The following is a 16,951-nucleotide window of genomic DNA, read 5'->3' on the forward strand; positions in this document are numbered from 1 at the left end:
CCAGTGGCTGCATGATGCGGCGCTTCAGAGAAAACATAGTTCACCACGGGGAAACAACCCGCACGTGAAACTAGTTGAACAGGCATTTCCCAGCAGCTTCTCTCCTCCTGCTGACAGTGACTGACAGATCTCTCCCTGTGTGTACCTGTGTGTTCCTGTAGTGGGCAGGAAGAAGCCGCTGGGGACTGATAGTTATTAAGCTAAATTTTTCTCTGAATATCAGCAGCATTTCAGAATTAAACGTATATGACTGAAATCATACAGCCATTCTCTGATGCATGCTGCCTGTGGATCAGGCAGCATACATTAGCTGTCAGGTTCCCTTTAAGGAAGACGCTTTAGAAAAACGCCAGGAGTGTTTTACCTGAAGCATGTTCTTTGACGTTCTTTGTGTCATCTCTGCGGCGCCTTTGCCCACGTCTTTTTTCTCCATTTCATATATAAAATGATGGTGGCTTCCATGCAGAATCCGCCTTAGCAATGGACAGGTCACTTCTTTTAGTTGTTTTACAGCTTTCGAAGCCTGAGGCGGTTAACATAAGTTACGAAAGATGGAACACATGCAAGTCATTTTGACATTGCCGTGCATATGTTCATCATTTTGAACGTTTACTGAGCACCTTTTTAGGCGGTTTCCAGGCCAAATCCACCTGAAAAAGATGCCATGTGCACATACCCTTAGGGTATATTCAAACTGAGGTTTTAGATGTGAATTTTGAAGAATATTAAAAGAATATTTGAATTGTGTTTTATGTGGATTTTGAAGAGGATCTAGTTCTAAAAAAAAGCTCCATGTGAACCTGGCATTATATTGACCCTTTTCTTTGGCAGGACTACCCCTCTTGGAGACCTTTTTTCACCACAATTTTTTTAGCAATCTTCTCAATGAAGTTTCACTGTATTATGCTATTATATTTTTACTATTTATTTAGTTATTTTACATTTTAACTTTATCTCTGACATTGCAGAGAAGGTGGGACCGTTTTGCATTTTTAGATATCTATAACCTACAAATTTTGGCAGCAAGCCGATGGGCCGATGTAAATAGTAGCAAGCAAAATTGCAATGGTGGACAGCTGCCAAATACAAAACCTACATGTATGACAGCACAGAAACAGAAAAAATAAAGGAATAACAGATTATAACATGCTAACTAAAAAGGGGCTTGATGTCTGGTAGAATCAGCTAGCGCCTGTGAGATGAACGTCAGCTATGTCTGCCGTGAGCGACCGTGAAGAGTAAAAGTAAGAGGTCTGCTTCTGTTCTCTCTTTTTATTCACTTTTTTTACTATAGTTTAGCATCACAGCATTTCGCTGTAGCCTTTATCTAAACACATGCTGCATGTATTGTTATACCATCTGATTGTCATTATTCATTTTTTACTGTCTCCATGCACTCTTTGCTATACTCTGTATTCCATTTGCCATTTATTCCTGAGACGATATCACCAATAATCCTATATTCTACATTTTATTCTGTGCATTTTAGATTTTTGAATTAACAAAGTTACCATTTTTAAAACATATGCTGTCCTACCTGTAGGTTTTATATTTTTAGATATCTGTAAAAATATAATAAATACAAGTGTATTGTGTTGGACTGGGGCTTAACTGCATTATTAATACCTGTATGTAAACAAGCAAGTTTATAGATTTTTATAAAAACATGTAACAATTGTCCATATGCAGGGTGTGAGGGAGTGACATCTTAAAGAGTATATTTCTCCTAGTAGCATGGCATAGGGGTCCGCATGGACAATTGCACCAGGGGCAAAATTCCTAAAAATACAAAATTAAAGGGAAAAAAGGAAAGTAGCAGTGTTGTCACTAGCATTGAAGATTTGGAGCAGTGCCCATGCTCCAGACTTCTGGCCAAGTGTCCTGGATTTTGGGCGAGCATCATTTTGAACTGTATTGGTGTCTGAATGATGCCAATACAGTTGACCCCTCTGGTAGAGCTGGGAGCCAATGATCGTGAAAGCTGCAGGCTGCTATAGACCAAAGACCTACAAGACATCAGCATCTCGGAACAGGCGGCAAGTATAGAGTGCACTCACCATCAGTCAAGAGGTGAGCTTTGGGATGGGTGTGACACCACTGTGCCGAACTGCAAGACCATGAAAGAAAGACTTTTGTGGTGTGGTAGAGAAGCTGCTGAGGTAGTGCTTTGAAGGTAACAAGTGTAATCTACTGTCAGTGACTAAGCCTATATAAATCAAAATTGCCACCAAGAATTATCCTAATCATGAGGAACCAAGGTACGCAAAGTAAACACCTCTCCGCGATATTTAAAAGAAAAAAACTTTTATTGAATAATCTTAAAATATTTAAACATACACTTAATACAACCAGTACCTCTAACGTGGAGGACAGTACAATATGACCTAGGGCTCTACTGAGTTATATAATTTAACAATAAAGGCACATATAGTCTCAAATGTATCAATAAAGGTGCAAACGAATCTATATCAAACCAGGATATCTGAATCTGTATTATAAGAAAGGCAATATGCGTTGTGTTACTGAGAGAGATTCAGGGTTCATATTTCCCTATATAGAATACGAGTCAAAAGTGCAAGTGCATATATTCAAGTATTAATAAATCCCAAGGTACTGGGCTATTTGTGGTGATAGCAATAACAATTTGCTGTATTATAAGGGAAAAAGACATTACCTCTGAAATAGAAATCTCTCAGATATGCTCCGTAATCCTGGTCAGTCTCGTCCCTCACCCCGACCCCGACGCGCATTTTGTAACACTTCCTCAGGTGATGTGTCACGGAGGGGGATGCCAGACTTTACATTGAAAGATGTGTCCAATGAAAATTGAGCTGTATGTCACTAAACCTGTTGTATTTTATAAATGTTTTAATCACCAGGCCTTTTGCCTCATGTAATCTGTTGGAACCACAAACCTTGTTGCCTCTTGCATATTTTTGTAACCACCAATCTTGTTGTCTTTTGTATATTGTTGTAACCACCAAGGCTTGTGCCTCCTGAGAGATGTTGAAACCACCAAGTTTGTTCCTTCACCATGAATAAAGTTCTCTTTTGAACTCTTTCATCCTTCCACCATCCGTTAGTGGAAAGCTGGACCCCCAAAAGGTTACTGTATTCAAAATATATATAGAGGGGCACACTGTCATCATCCGAATCTACTACCCCTTATATATTTGTAATCTTTGTAGTTCCAAGAAACCCTTTTAACAAGTAGGGATTGTATAAAGTGCAGAATCTTAACTCATTAATTCATCGATGTGAAATGATTCTTTAAGTAATTGCAGATAGCACAGTGCCTTAAAATAAAATACAATTCTTACAGATTTTGATTGTTTTTAGCTTTATTTACACATATGACATTTACTATATATATATATATATATATATATATATATATATATATATATATACAGTCATGGCCAAAAGTATTGAGAATGAGACAAATAGTAATTTTTCCAAAGTTTACTGCTCCATTTTTTGCAATGGCTATTGCATATACTCCTGAATGTCAAAGAGTGATCAGCTTAACAGCAATTACTCTTACTTGCAAAGTCAATATTTGCCCAGAAAATGAACTTTAACCCCCAAAACACATTTCAACATCATTGCAGTCCTGCCTTAAAAGGAGCAGCTAACATCGTTTTAGTGATTGATCCATTAACACAGGTGTGGGTGTTGATGAGGACAGGGCTGGCGATCAATCAGTCATGATTAAGTAAGAATGACATCACTGGACACTTTAAAAGGAGGCTGGTTCTTGGTATCATTGTTTCTCTTCAGTAAACCATGGTTATCTCTAAAGAAACACGTGCAGCCATCATTGCACTGCACAAAAATGGCCTGACAGAGAAGAGTATCGCAGCTACAAAGATTGCACCTCAGTCAACAATCTATCGCATCATCAAGAACTTCAAGGAGAGAGCTTCCATTGTTGTCAAAAAGGCTCCAGGGCGCCCAAGAAAAACCAGCAAGCGCCAGGACCGTATCTTAAAACTGTTTCAGCTGCGGGATCGGACTACCAGCAGTGCCGAGCTTGCTCAGGAATGGCAGCAGGCTGGTGTGAGTGCTTCTTCACGCACTGTGAGCCGGAGACTCTTTGAGCAAGGGCTGGTTTCAAGGAGGGCAGCAAAGAAGCCACTTCTCTCCAGAAAAAACATCAGGGACCGACTGATATTCTGCAAAAGGTACAGGGAGTGGACTGCTGAGGACTGGGGCAAAGTCATTTTTTCTGATGAATCCCCTTTTTGATTGTTTGGGAAATCTGGAAAACAGCTTATTCGGAGAAGAAGAGGTGAGCGCTATCACCAGTCTTGTCTCATGCCAACTGTAAAGCATCCTGAAACCATTCATGTGTGGGGTTGCTTCTCAGCCAAGGGAATCGGTTCACTCACAGTCTTGCCTAAAACACAGCCATGAATAAAGAATGGTACCAGAATGTCCTCCAAGAGCAACTTCTCCCAACCGTCCAAGAGCAGTTTGGCGCCCAACAATGCCATTTCCAGCATGATGGAGCACCTTGCCATAAAGCAAAGGTGATAACAAAATGGCTCATGGAACAAAACATAGAGATTTTGGGTCCATGGCCTGGAAACTCCCCAGATCTTAATCCGATTGAGAACTTGTGGTCAATCATCAAGAGACGGGTGGACAAACAAAAACCAACAAATTCTGGCAAAATGCAAGCATTGATTATGCAAGAATGGACTGCTATCAGTCAGGATTTGGCCCAAAAGTTGATTGAGAGCATGCCACGGAGAATTACAGAGGTCTTGAAGAAGAAGGGGCAACACTGCAAATATTGACTTGCTGCATTAACTCATTCTAACTGTCAATATAACCTATTGGTACTCATAATATGATTGCAATTATATTTCTGTATGTGATATAAACATCAGACAAACACTAATAAAAACCAGAGGCCAGCAGATCATGTGAAAATATAATTTTGGTGTCATTCTCAAAACTTTTGGCCATGACTGTATATATTAGATGTTACCCTGAGATCGTTTGTTTTGTTGTTATGTTGTGGTCAGGTATCTTGTTTTTCTCATGCTGGTGTTATTAATATCAAGCTTCTGACGTATGGCCTTTTACACATATCCTGTTTTTCAATATGCTTATTTTAAAATGGGTGCTAAGAGGCATACGCAACCTTACAGCCAGTGCGATATGTCTACCATTTACAGCCAAACAGATCTGTAAATAGGTTATAAAATTTGTGACTGAATGAAAATATATTTTACATGCAGTGAGTGTAACATGTAGTTACTCCAAGTATTTTATCTATTACTGCTGTGTTCACAGTTAGTGACAACAAAACTCAATCATCAGGTGAACGCTATAGATTGGAATATTGGACAATACTTAAAGGGCTTGTTCTGGTATATACATGGCATATCCGGAGGATACAGTATAAATGTCTGATAGAAGTGGGTCGGTCCCACCACTGGGAATGGGACCCCATGGTGCTCAGCTGTCAGTGGATTAGTGGACAGAAATGCAAGGCTCTCTCCATTCATTTGCATATACTGTAGAAAGTTCAGATGCCTATGTTAAAATTTGTTAACAAGATACAGATACATATGACATTTTCAATCAGATCTGTAATCACTTTGTAATCCATTCTACAGGGTCACTAACCAAATTTTTTTTATTATTATTTATTTTTAAAGCATCATTGATTCCATGATGCTGTACATGCGAAAAGGGTTTCATACAAAATGCATATATAAATTACAATGAACAAACTAACAGCCACAGACTTGTAAGAGAGGACCTTTTGCTCACGGGCTTACAATCTACAGAGTAATGGGAAAGGACAATAGGTTGGGGGGTTGCAGAATCTCAAGTTGTAGTATTGTGGCAGTGGGGTCATTGCAGGCTGAACAGATAAGCTTTTAGGTTACATCTGAACAGTTGCGTAACTAGAGTCCGATGGGCCCCGGTGAAAAATTTGGAATCCCCAACCCCCCCCCCCGCGTCCACATGTTGGTCAGATGTATGGACCCTTGTATTATTCTAAATCCTTTAAGGACATATGAGTTGCTCCCCCTCCCCCATTATGTAGTAATGTCCCCCATGGTGGGCTCCTTCCTGGTATATATGTTCCAAATCCAAGGCCCATTCTTGTATGTATATATACAGTGAAGGAAATAATTATTTGATCCCTGTTTTTGTAAGTTTACCCCCTGACAAGTATTAAGTGTTGTTTGCCAGAGGGATCAAATACTTATTTCTCACTGCAAAATGCAAATAAATGTATCTAATTTATACAATGTGATTTTCTTGATGTGATTTTTTTTGGGGATATTCTATCTCTCAATTTTAAAATTAACCTACCCTTAAAGTAATAGACTGCTCATGTCTTTGTCAGTAGGCAAACTTACAAAAACAGCAAGGGATCAAATAATTATTTCCTTCACTGTATGTCCTCTATCCCGGGCAAATCCTGGTATATATGTTCCCCATCCTGGTATATATGTCCACCATGCTGATATACTGTCCCTTATCCTGGGATATATGTCCACCATCCTGGTATATATGTCCCTTATCCTGGGCCACATCCTGGGATTTATATCCCCCATCCTGGTATTAATATATCCTCCATACTGATATATGTCCCCATCCTATCACTGTTTAGTGCATAGAAAAAAAAAGTAAATGATTCCACTCACCTTCTCTGTGCTCCCCCGCCACGTGGCGTCCTCTTCTGAAGCCGTCAGCTGACTTCAGCATGCAATTGAGGGGAGAGCATGACATCACTGCCATGCACCCCCAGTCACGTGCACAATGACATCATCTGCTGGCCTCTTTCTGGCAGCGTGTGTTGCCCATACACATCTTGTGTATCCGAGGACACACATCCAGTTGAAGTTTCTACTGGCGTCTGTGGACCACTCACCCACACTGGCCCGGTCAAGATGTCTACACCACAGTCGTTACGCTCTTGCTCTTCTACCTAACAAGTCTCTGCACCGCAATACACTTCAGATGAATGTGCGTCCGAGGAAGCACATTCAGTTGACGTTTGCTCTGGTGTTAGCAGGTGCCCCAGCCCGATTGCGCTTGTGACCACTGCGACCGCAATCCTTACGCCCCTGCATCTGAAAGTTCCAATTGTGGCTGACAGTCGGAAGGTTTAAGAACCAAATTACAGAGGATGGGAGAGACTCGGGAAAATGCTTGAAGGCGATTGAGAAAGTAATGTACAAAACTGGAGGACAGAAAGATGTCTTGTGAGGACCAGAGATTACATGTGAGAAATATCTGGAGATTAATTTGGAGATATATGGAGGAGACAGATTATGGACCTCCTTGTAAGTCATTGTTAGTAGTTTGAACTGGATTCATTGGGGAATTGGAAGCCAGTTAAGGGATTTGTGAAGGGCAAAGGTGGAGGGCAGAGCTGGAAGATTAGTGAGGGGAGAGACGGATTAACTTGGCCGCAGAGTTAAGGAGGGACTGGAAAGGTGCAAGATTGTTAATCAGGAGGCTACTGAGAATGGCAGTACAGTAGTAGTGGGAGAGATGATGATTGCATGCACTAGCATTTTAGTAGATTTGGGGTTCAAGAAAGGACGAATTCTGAAAATAGTTTTGAGCTGGAGACAGCAGAAGGCGGTAAGGGCTTGGATATGTGGTGTGAAGTACAGAGCAGAGTCAAGGTTTACACTGATTCAACGGGTGTGTGATACAGGGGCTGGTATGATGTCATTTATTGTGATAAGTCTGATAGGGGGATTGAGTGAGATGGAGGAAAGATGATCAGTTCAGTTTTGTCCACATTGAGTTTTAGAAAGCGTGATGAGAAGGAGGATATGCATGATAGACACTCAGGGATAGTAGACAGCAGAGAGGTGACATCTGGGCCCTTGTTTGTGTAATACAGGACAGGTCCTTCAGACCAGGAGACCATTCTAGAACAGGGATGAGAATTCTAAACAGAGGACCCCCTAAATAAGCTCAAAAATTCCCAATAAAGTGCATGACAGTAAACTCTCTAAACGGGACAGCTCCTTTATTTTAAACATAACACTGCTGACATTGATGGTCCATCTGAGTATACATCCAGTGGATTTTCTTAAAGAGTCTTCATGCCGTCACAATAATACAGAAGTCTTGCCATAATATTCAGATTGTTAAACTACCCTTTTATTTATGCAGATATCAAAGAAGATTTTCTACAAAAAAAGACCAATAGAAGCATGGCAAACTGCAACAATACCCAGGAATTTCGGCATACCCTATATGCTGTCACCTACACCATCATATTAATACCTGGTCTACTTGCAAACAGTGTTGCTCTTTGGCTTCTAAGGGGCTTCATCAACAAGAAGAATAAGGCCATTATATTCATGATCAATTTGGCATTGGCTGACCTTCTACACGTCTTGTCACTTCCACTGCGGATTTATTACTATATAAACCACACCTGGCCGTTTCGAACCTTTCTATGCTTGCTGTGCTTTTACCTTAAGTATCTCAACATGTATGCAAGTATCATGTTTTTAACTCTGATAAGTGTTCAGCGCTACGTCTTCACCGCAAATCCTTTCAAAGCCAAAGGATGGAAGAGGAGATATGATGTCGCCATCTGTGTAGGTGTATGGATAGTGGTCGGAGCTGCCTGTCTGCCTTTCCCTATATACCGAAGCTCTGGTCTAAGCAACACAAGTACTAGTTGCTTTGCGGATCTTGGAATGAAACAGATGAACACCATGACCGTCTTTATCATGCTTGTAGGTGCAGAGTTGTCTGGTTTCTTGATCCCTCTGATAGTTATTACATACTGTACCCTAAAAACAAAAAATCAATTAAAAAATGACTCATTAGGGTGCGTAAATATGAAGGAGAAACACAAGGCTTTACGGATGGTAGTAACCTGCGCATCTGTGTTTTTTATCTGCTTCACTCCATATCACATCACCTTCTTTTTTTATGTAATGGTCAACTCGAATATAATCCATAATTGTGTAGTACAAAAGGTTATTATGGATCTCCACCCATTCTCCCTGTGCTTAGCCAGTATCAATTGTTGCTTGAACCCCATCTTGTATTATTTTACTGCATCAGAGTTCCAGAATGAATTGGCCAAGCGTAGTTCTTCGGTGGTCCGTGTTCGTCTCATGAGCAAAGAAAGTGTTTCTTCAAATAGGTGATCCCTTGAATTTCTTGTAATCTCAATTTATTTATTTTACAACATGAAAATGAATGTTCCTATGCCAGGGTACTTTTTGTTTAAGTTTTCTAAATTGCAGAGCACCTTTAGAAATGGCGTGAGGTTATATTAGCCTGGTAAGGGGTAGTCACATCAAGAGATTGCACTGCTTGATAAAGGCTCCATACAGAAGGCTGAAACATGGTGTGTGTGTGAATAAAGGATAGTCCTTTCCACTTTTTTTTCATCTAATTGGATGTGTTGATGATTTTTTTTTTGATAGCTTTCATTGAGGATATCCAGTTTTCTAGCAATACAGACTAATCATAGCTACTGAGCAACTTGGTCAGATGGGTCTACAAACTGAGGTGTGGTTGTCCAAACTAGATACAATTTTTAATTACATTTCCTCTATATCTATTTTTACAAATGTATATTTTGGATTGTTTCATGGACTGGAATCATTTATCATTTTATGCTTGTAATGTTGTGTAATTCATATATGAAAGATCATTTCTAGAAAATCGCTTGTCATCAATGTTTCGGTATTTATGCCTTTATCAAGGATATCTGTTAATGAGTAAGTCGGTCGATAAGGGATCCATGTGTAGTCCACCAATGGTGGAGTGTGGGCACTCCAGCGATTGTATCACAATGCTCAGACATGTCGGTAGCTCTACTGACCCAAGCGTGATATCATCATATATTTCTATGCAGCTCTCACGATCGGGTCATGAGAGCCGACAGCCAGTCCGTGCACTGCAATGAGATTGTCGTCCGTGTTATACAGCTGTTTGGCTGCCCCCTAACCACCGATGCAGGATCCAAATAGCAAATTGACACAACTTGTAGGAATCAATATATTCAAATAATGCAAGGGGTTGAAGAAATTGATCGTTTGTTTGTAAGTGATAACCATAGAAGTGCCGGAACAATAAATGAAGAGTACCAGATCTATACAAAACTAGAGTCCACAAATGTAGAAGTACATGGGTTTGAGAAGAAGGATGTCCATCAGTAATAACAATAAAGTAAAGTAAAGCATTAAATCCAACTGCAGTGGACTATGAGAAACCTAGTAGGTAGAACTCGGTGACAGCAGTTTCATTCTTTTGTTTCATTGTGAGTACTGTCTTTTTTGGAAACTTTTAGAAATGATACATCTGTTAAATTTATCCTGTTAACATCACCTGCTAGAATTCCAGAAATATTTCAAACTCATCTAAATATCGGTCCTAAAACCGAATTCTCTTCAAGGGTAGATATAATGAGGAAATTACCTGATTGTTTAAATCAGGTGTTTTTATTACTTGTATTAAAAAAAACGGCAGGATTACACTCACAAGTAACACCTCTATACATCTGATAACACAGAACACATCCTCCCTCCCTTCACAATGATGTTTGCACATGATCATTAGATGATTCAATACAAAAGCTAGAGTCTATTCACTGTGCCGAATGTACATGTGTTGTTTCCTGAAACAACAGAAAGTTAAAGTTGAAAAATGCCCCACTGAAGAGTGTGAAAATTGCAAGATTTCTATTGTTTATTTTACATATGGATTGTGATATGAAAAAAAATACATAGCAAAAAAATAAAATAACACATTTAATGCAATACTTGATTTAATCAATAGGTCATTTTCTGATTATAACTTCTTTTTAAGCAATTAGTATAGATACACGTTTGACACAATTTTTGCCAGTGTCAGCTTACTAAGACATGATCAGATATAATTAACCACTTTTTTCTTTTTTTTCGGGTACATATAATGTATGAAAAAAGTTTTGGTAGGGCAATGGAAAAATAAGCATTCCTGCAATTTTTGGGAGAGATGTATTTTATGACGTTCGCTTTTCAATATAAATGACGTGACAACTTTATGATTACAAATAAATAATGAAAAAAATTATGCTACATTTGCAACAAAAAAAATACTTGAAAAAGAGTTAATTTCCCAAGTCAATAACATTTATTTGGCCATCGAAATAGCTTCTGTGAGGGGTCATTTTGCATATACAATTTTTTGATCAATTTTAAATTCCATTTTTTTAGTACATGGATAAACAAATTAAACAATTTTGCCTGTTTTTTCTATTTCTTTTTTTTTTTTTACTGTGCTCACACACACTACAGTGTGATAAAAATGCAAAAAATAGATTTAATGTTGAAATGGGAACATTCTTTTTAATGTTGCAATAAATTCAGTATGACCATAACCTGATCTTCAGTATAAGCCATGTAGTTTGGTACGACAGTCAGAAACAGAATAAGTCTTAGAAGTTGAAAGGAAAATCTATGAACAACCAACAAGAAGAGATTAAACATACAATTGATATTTGTTAGTGTGAAAAACCTTATAAAAGAAAAAGTTGATTCAACAACAGTTTGCACCAGAAATCTCATGTAAAACTCTTTAAAAATTAGCAAAATTTCTACACAATCATTTTACATTTAATGACTTTTTAAAAGTGGGTGGAAAACCTGGGTGCATGGTCAAGCAAAACCTGACAAAGTCAAAATAATTTAAGTGGCATAAATCTACTATATAATCGGCTTATCCAGTCTGTCTGTCCGTCCAGTAAATCCCGCGTCGCTGATTGGTCCGGCCGCGGCCAATCAGCGACGCGGGATTTCAGAACAAGCCGTTAGAGGCTCACCTGCCGCATGGAGGTCAGCGGCGATGCAGCCGGGAGATGACCAGCACTAGCCGGTCATCTCTCGGCTGCTCGCAGCGGAAGTACCCGCACAAGCAGTGCAGCTCCCCGGTCCTCACTAACACAGTTCGCAGATTGGTCGATATTGGCGCCAAATTTAAACACCGCTCTGCTGATTGGTCGAGGCCGCAGGCCGCGACCAATCAGCGATTTTCGCGCCAAATTTAAACACTCTCTCCGGCCAATTAGCACCGGATTTAAAATAAGTACGCCACCTTTGGGAGATAGCAGGGCTGACTCCGCCCATGTGGTCATGTGACTCACAAACTGCCCATGACGTATTGAACATGTTTTGTCAGTCACAGTGTGTGATGTACTTCTGTCACATTTAATGAATATGACGCCCCCCCTGGGCCGTGGGGTACCCGGTGCCGGGCCGGTAGATGCTGGAGGATGTCACAGTGGCGGTGACCCGATCCGTGACCCAGGGCGGTCAATAAAAAGGGGTTATTGATTGGGGATTTATAGTGATTGTATAAAGTTTGTAACGCCACCTGTGGTATGCGGCTAAGGGAGCCGCCGCAGCGGAGCAGGTCCCCTGGAGCTGATGTTACTGCAGCAGGGATGGTGTGGCTCTCCACACGTAGAGCTTAGCTCCAGGGCAGTGTAGATGTTATGGGTTATGCTGGGCGTTGTAGTGCAGGGATTGATGGCGCAGCAATAATCAGTCCACAACTTAATGGCGGTTTCCTCTTAGCTTTACTGGTGGTGATTAGACAAGCCGGGACTAGGGTACTGGCTAGAAGTGGAAGTCCGGGCAGCCTGGGAGCAAGTAAAGAATCCTCCTTGCCAGGTGAAGTTGGAGGCCTTCCCTTTCCACTAAACTCTTTGGCCCTGCTGCTTGTAGCTGTGCGGTGGCCCTCGTCCCCGAGTGCAACGTTTCTGTACTCACCCGTATGGCAGGCAGCTCGGGCCTTGCTGGTGCATTGCTCCCACGTGGCGGTGCTGGGCCCTCTGTGCTACTGAGCCTCTGGGTGTCTGATGGGGCCAGGAGACCTGCAGTCTCCTGCCCTCCGGTTTCTGCTATTGGGCCTTCAGTGCCCCCACAGTCTCGGACTCCGGTGTCCGGTTCCTCTGTGCTGGTCCTTCTGGGGTGAGCTGTCGCACAGCTCCAGTCCCCAGCTCCTCTCTCCTCGACCTCCTGACTTCAACTCCTCACACTAAGACTCACTAACCCCGCCCCCAGATCCCAGTTGCCAAGGGGAGGGACTCCCCTTGCTGGTCTGGAGCCAGGAAAGTGTTGCATGCTTAGCAAAACCTGATTAGGGGACCCCTGCTTGCTTCCAGGCATGGCATCACCTCTTGTGAGGGAGGCAATGCCACTGTGGCAACCGAACCCCTGGGGTGCCACAAATACGTTCTGTCAGTCACAGTGCGACATACAGTACAGACCAAAAGTTTGGACACACCTTCTCATTTAAAGATTTTTCTGTATTTTCATGACTATTAAAATTGTACATTCACACTGAAGGCATCAAAACTATGAATTAACACATGTGGAATTATATACTTAACAAAAAAGTGTGAAACAACTGAAAATATGTCTTATATTCTAGGTTCTTCAAAGTAGCCACCTTTTGCTTTGATGACTGCTTTGCACACTCTTAGCATTCTCTTGATGAGCTTCAAGAGGTAGTCACCAGAAATGGTCTTCCAACAATCTTGAATGAGTTCCCAGAGATGCTTAGCACTTGTTGGCCCTTTTGCCTTCACTCTGCGGTCCTGCTCACCCCAAACCAGGTCTGGTGACTGTGGAGGCCAGGTCATCTGGTGTAGCACCCCATCACTCTCCTTCTTGGTCAAATAGCCCTTACACAGCCTGGAGGTGTGTTTGGGGTCATTGTCCTGTTGAAAAATAAATGATGGTCCAACTAAACGCAAACCGGATGGAATAGCATGCCGCTGCAAGATGCTGTGGTAGCCATGCTGGTTCAGTATGCCTTCAATTTTAAATAAATCCTCAACAGTGTCACCAGCAAAGCACCCACACACCATCACACCTCCTCCTCCATGCTTCACGGTGGGAACCAGGCATGTAGAGTCCATCCGTTCACCTTTTCTGCGTCGCACAAAGACACGGTGGTTGGAACCAAAGATCTCAAATTTGGACTCATCAGACCAAAGCACAGATTTCCACTGGTCTAATGTCCATTCCTTGTGTTCTTTAGCCCAAACTAGTCTCTTCTGCTTGTTGCCTGTCCTTAGCAGTGGATTCCTAGCAGCTATTTTACCATGAAGGCCTGCTGCACAAAGTCTCCTCTTAACAGTTGTTGTAGAGATGTGTCTGCTGCTAGAACTCTGTGTGGCATTGACCTGGTCTCTAATCTGAGCTATTGCTAACCTGCGATTTCTGAGGCTGGTGACTCAGATAAACTTATCCTCAGAACCAGAGGTGACTCTTGGTCTTCCTTTCGTGGGGCGGTCCTCATGTGAGCTTGTTTCTTTGTAGCACTTGATGTTTTTTGCAACTGCGCTTGGGGACACTTTCAAAGTTTGCCCAATTTTTCGGACTGACTGACCTTCATTTCTTAAAGTAATGGTGGCCACTCATTTTTCTTTACTTAGCTGCTTTTTTCTTGTCATAATACAAATTCTAACAGTCTATTCAGTAGGACTATCAGCTGTGTATCCACCAGACTTCTGCACAACACAACTGATGGTCCCAACCCCATTTATAAGGCAAGAAATCCCACTTATTAAACCTGACAGGGCACACCTGTGAAGTGAAAACCATTTCCGGTGACTACCTCTTGAAGCTCATCAAGAGAATGCCAAGAGTGTGCAAAGCAGTCATCAAAGCAAAAGGTGGCTACTTTGAAGAACCTAGAATATATGACATATTTTCAGTTGTTTCACACTTTTTTTGTTAAGTATATAATTCCACATGTGTTAATTCATAGTTTTGATGCCTTCAGTATGAATGTACAATTTTCATAGTCATGAAAATACAGAAAAATCTTTAAATGAGAAGGTGTGTCCAAACTTTTGGTCTGTACTGTAGTTCAGTCACGTTTACTAAACACGGTCAGTCAGAGTGTGATGTACTTCTGTCACGTTCAGTGAACACGTTCTGTCAGTCACAGTGTGATGTACTTGTGTCACGTTTACTGAACACGTTCTGTCAGTCACAGTGTGACGTACTTCTGTCACGTTTACTGAACACGTTCTGTCAGTCACAGCGGATGAGGGGGCCGTACAAGCCAAGATAAGGGGGCCATACAAACCAGGATTAGGGGAATGACGGAGCCTTACAAACCACAATTAGGGGATGAGGGAGCCATACATACCAGAATATGGAAATTTAACAGTAGCTGCTGCATTTCCCACCCTAGGCTTAAACTCAAGTCAATACATTTTTCCCAGTTTTTTTATGTCAAATTAGGGGTCTCGGTTTATACTCGGGTCACCGCGCACAGGCAGCATGTGACCCCCGGCTGCAGCTGGCTCTTGCTTCCGCTTATGTCACGACTATTTGCGGCTGCAGCCAAGGGGTCTCCTGTTTCGCGTTCCACGGTGAGTGATGGGCTGTGGGCGGGGTTATCCCCAATCCCGTCACACCCGGCATCCACTGCATGCGCATTCATTGACAGAGCACGCGGTGGATGCTGGGTGTGACACAATGGGGGATAACCCGCCCACAGCCCATCAATCACCATGGTACGCGGAACAGGAGACCCCTGGCTGCAGCCGCAAATAGTTGTGATGTAAGCGGAAGCAAGAGCCGGCTGCTGCCGGGGGAATTACGAGCTGGCTGTGTGTGGTCAGCGATGTTGTCACAAGCAGTATTGACAACATGACGTAATTACAAAATTCATTAGGGGCCCCGGGGGAGTACATTGGGGGGTTAATTTAAAGTAATGCACAACCCATTTAAACACTGCTTCGCTGATTAGTTGCGCCCGGTCGGCCGCATACATATTCTAGAATACCCGATGCGTTAGAATCGGGCCACCATCTAGTAAAGAAATAAATGTAGTACAGAACATTGCCAACACTTGTGCATAGCAACAGAAAGATACAACAAATTTATTACAGGGCTTGTCTGGTCCTAAACCACAAGTCTGCAGTCACCCTATGTGACTGCAGACTTGTGAATCTTCACATAGCGTGCACGGCACACTGTCAGAATTCTCCAGTGCTGGAGCCGGCAGTCATGTGAGTGCAAGCATGCGATATACATTCTCCTGGTCACATTCCGACTAGATGGGTGTGGCCTTGCTCAATGCAAGTGTATTGAGTCAGTCTGGAAACAGTCTAGTCAGAAGGTTGCCAGGAGTATGCATTTCTTAAGACATCCCAAAATAACAGCTATTCGAAACATAAAACCAAGTTGACAGTTTAGCAGCTAAAGAAAAACGGCTAAAAGTTTTTTTGTGCATATTCTGGTCCTCATTGGTATACGTGCACCGCGTAAGATCTCATTCACGCTGTCGCCATTTGACATGTAATAACATGGGGTACTTAGTTAACTTACTATATCCTCATTTTGTTTTATTCTTTCTTGGGTTTTGTCTGTGAAGTAGTCACAGTGTGAATGTGCTCCTATACATTGCACATATACCAACTTATGTTCTGGCTCATTTCTTTGGTTTTGCCGTAGTTTCTTGTACTTTTTACAAAGAGGCAATGGGCTCCCTTTCTGAGCTTGGCATTTCATCTATATAGCTTCTCATGGGAAAATGTCTGAACAGTCGGGTCGGGGACCTGCTCCTCCCTTATCTATATTGAGGTCAGCTGACACAAGGTGGGGTTTTAACACTAGAGATAGGACCATCCTGATTGGGTCACCTTGTCACGGCTGGATGGCTTTTACGCTTTTTCTATCAAAATAGTGTTAACTAAGTGCCTTATATTATTTACATGTACTTTTACTATTTAGTTATTTACTTACCACGAGGTATATGTTTTTTTGTATTGCTTTTTGGGGGGGGAGGGGTTTGTTTGTGAAGTGGCCACAGTGTGAACATGCTCTTACACATTGCATGTATTCCAACTTGTATTCCGGCTTATTTCTTTGTTTTTGCTTTGTTTGATATACTCTAGTTGGAGGAAGAAAATCCCTGATAATACTTT

General features: G+C 41.6%; 1 protein-coding gene across 2 annotated transcripts in view; it reads left to right on the top strand.

Annotated features, from left to right (window-relative positions):
• The window catches only part of P2RY10 (P2Y receptor family member 10), a 32,197-nt gene extending 20,505 nt beyond the window's left edge, over positions 1-11,692 (top strand). For both annotated transcript variants that reach the window (XM_073637931.1, XM_073637930.1), the window contains exon 2: positions 8,164-11,692. In XM_073637931.1, coding sequence (XP_073494032.1) covers positions 8,205-9,158 — 954 coding nt within the window. In that variant the 5' untranslated portion in view covers positions 8,164-8,204 and the 3' untranslated portion in view covers positions 9,159-11,692. The remainder of the gene's footprint in view (positions 1-8,163) is intronic.
• Positions 11,693-16,951: the final 5,259 nt, after the last annotated feature.

This window comes from Phyllobates terribilis, unplaced genomic scaffold, assembly GCF_046119375.1.
Source record: "Phyllobates terribilis strain yellow unplaced genomic scaffold, ASM4611937v1 Scaffold_7__3_contigs__length_470593459, whole genome shotgun sequence".
Classification (NCBI taxonomy): domain Eukaryota; kingdom Metazoa; phylum Chordata; class Amphibia; order Anura; family Dendrobatidae; genus Phyllobates; species Phyllobates terribilis.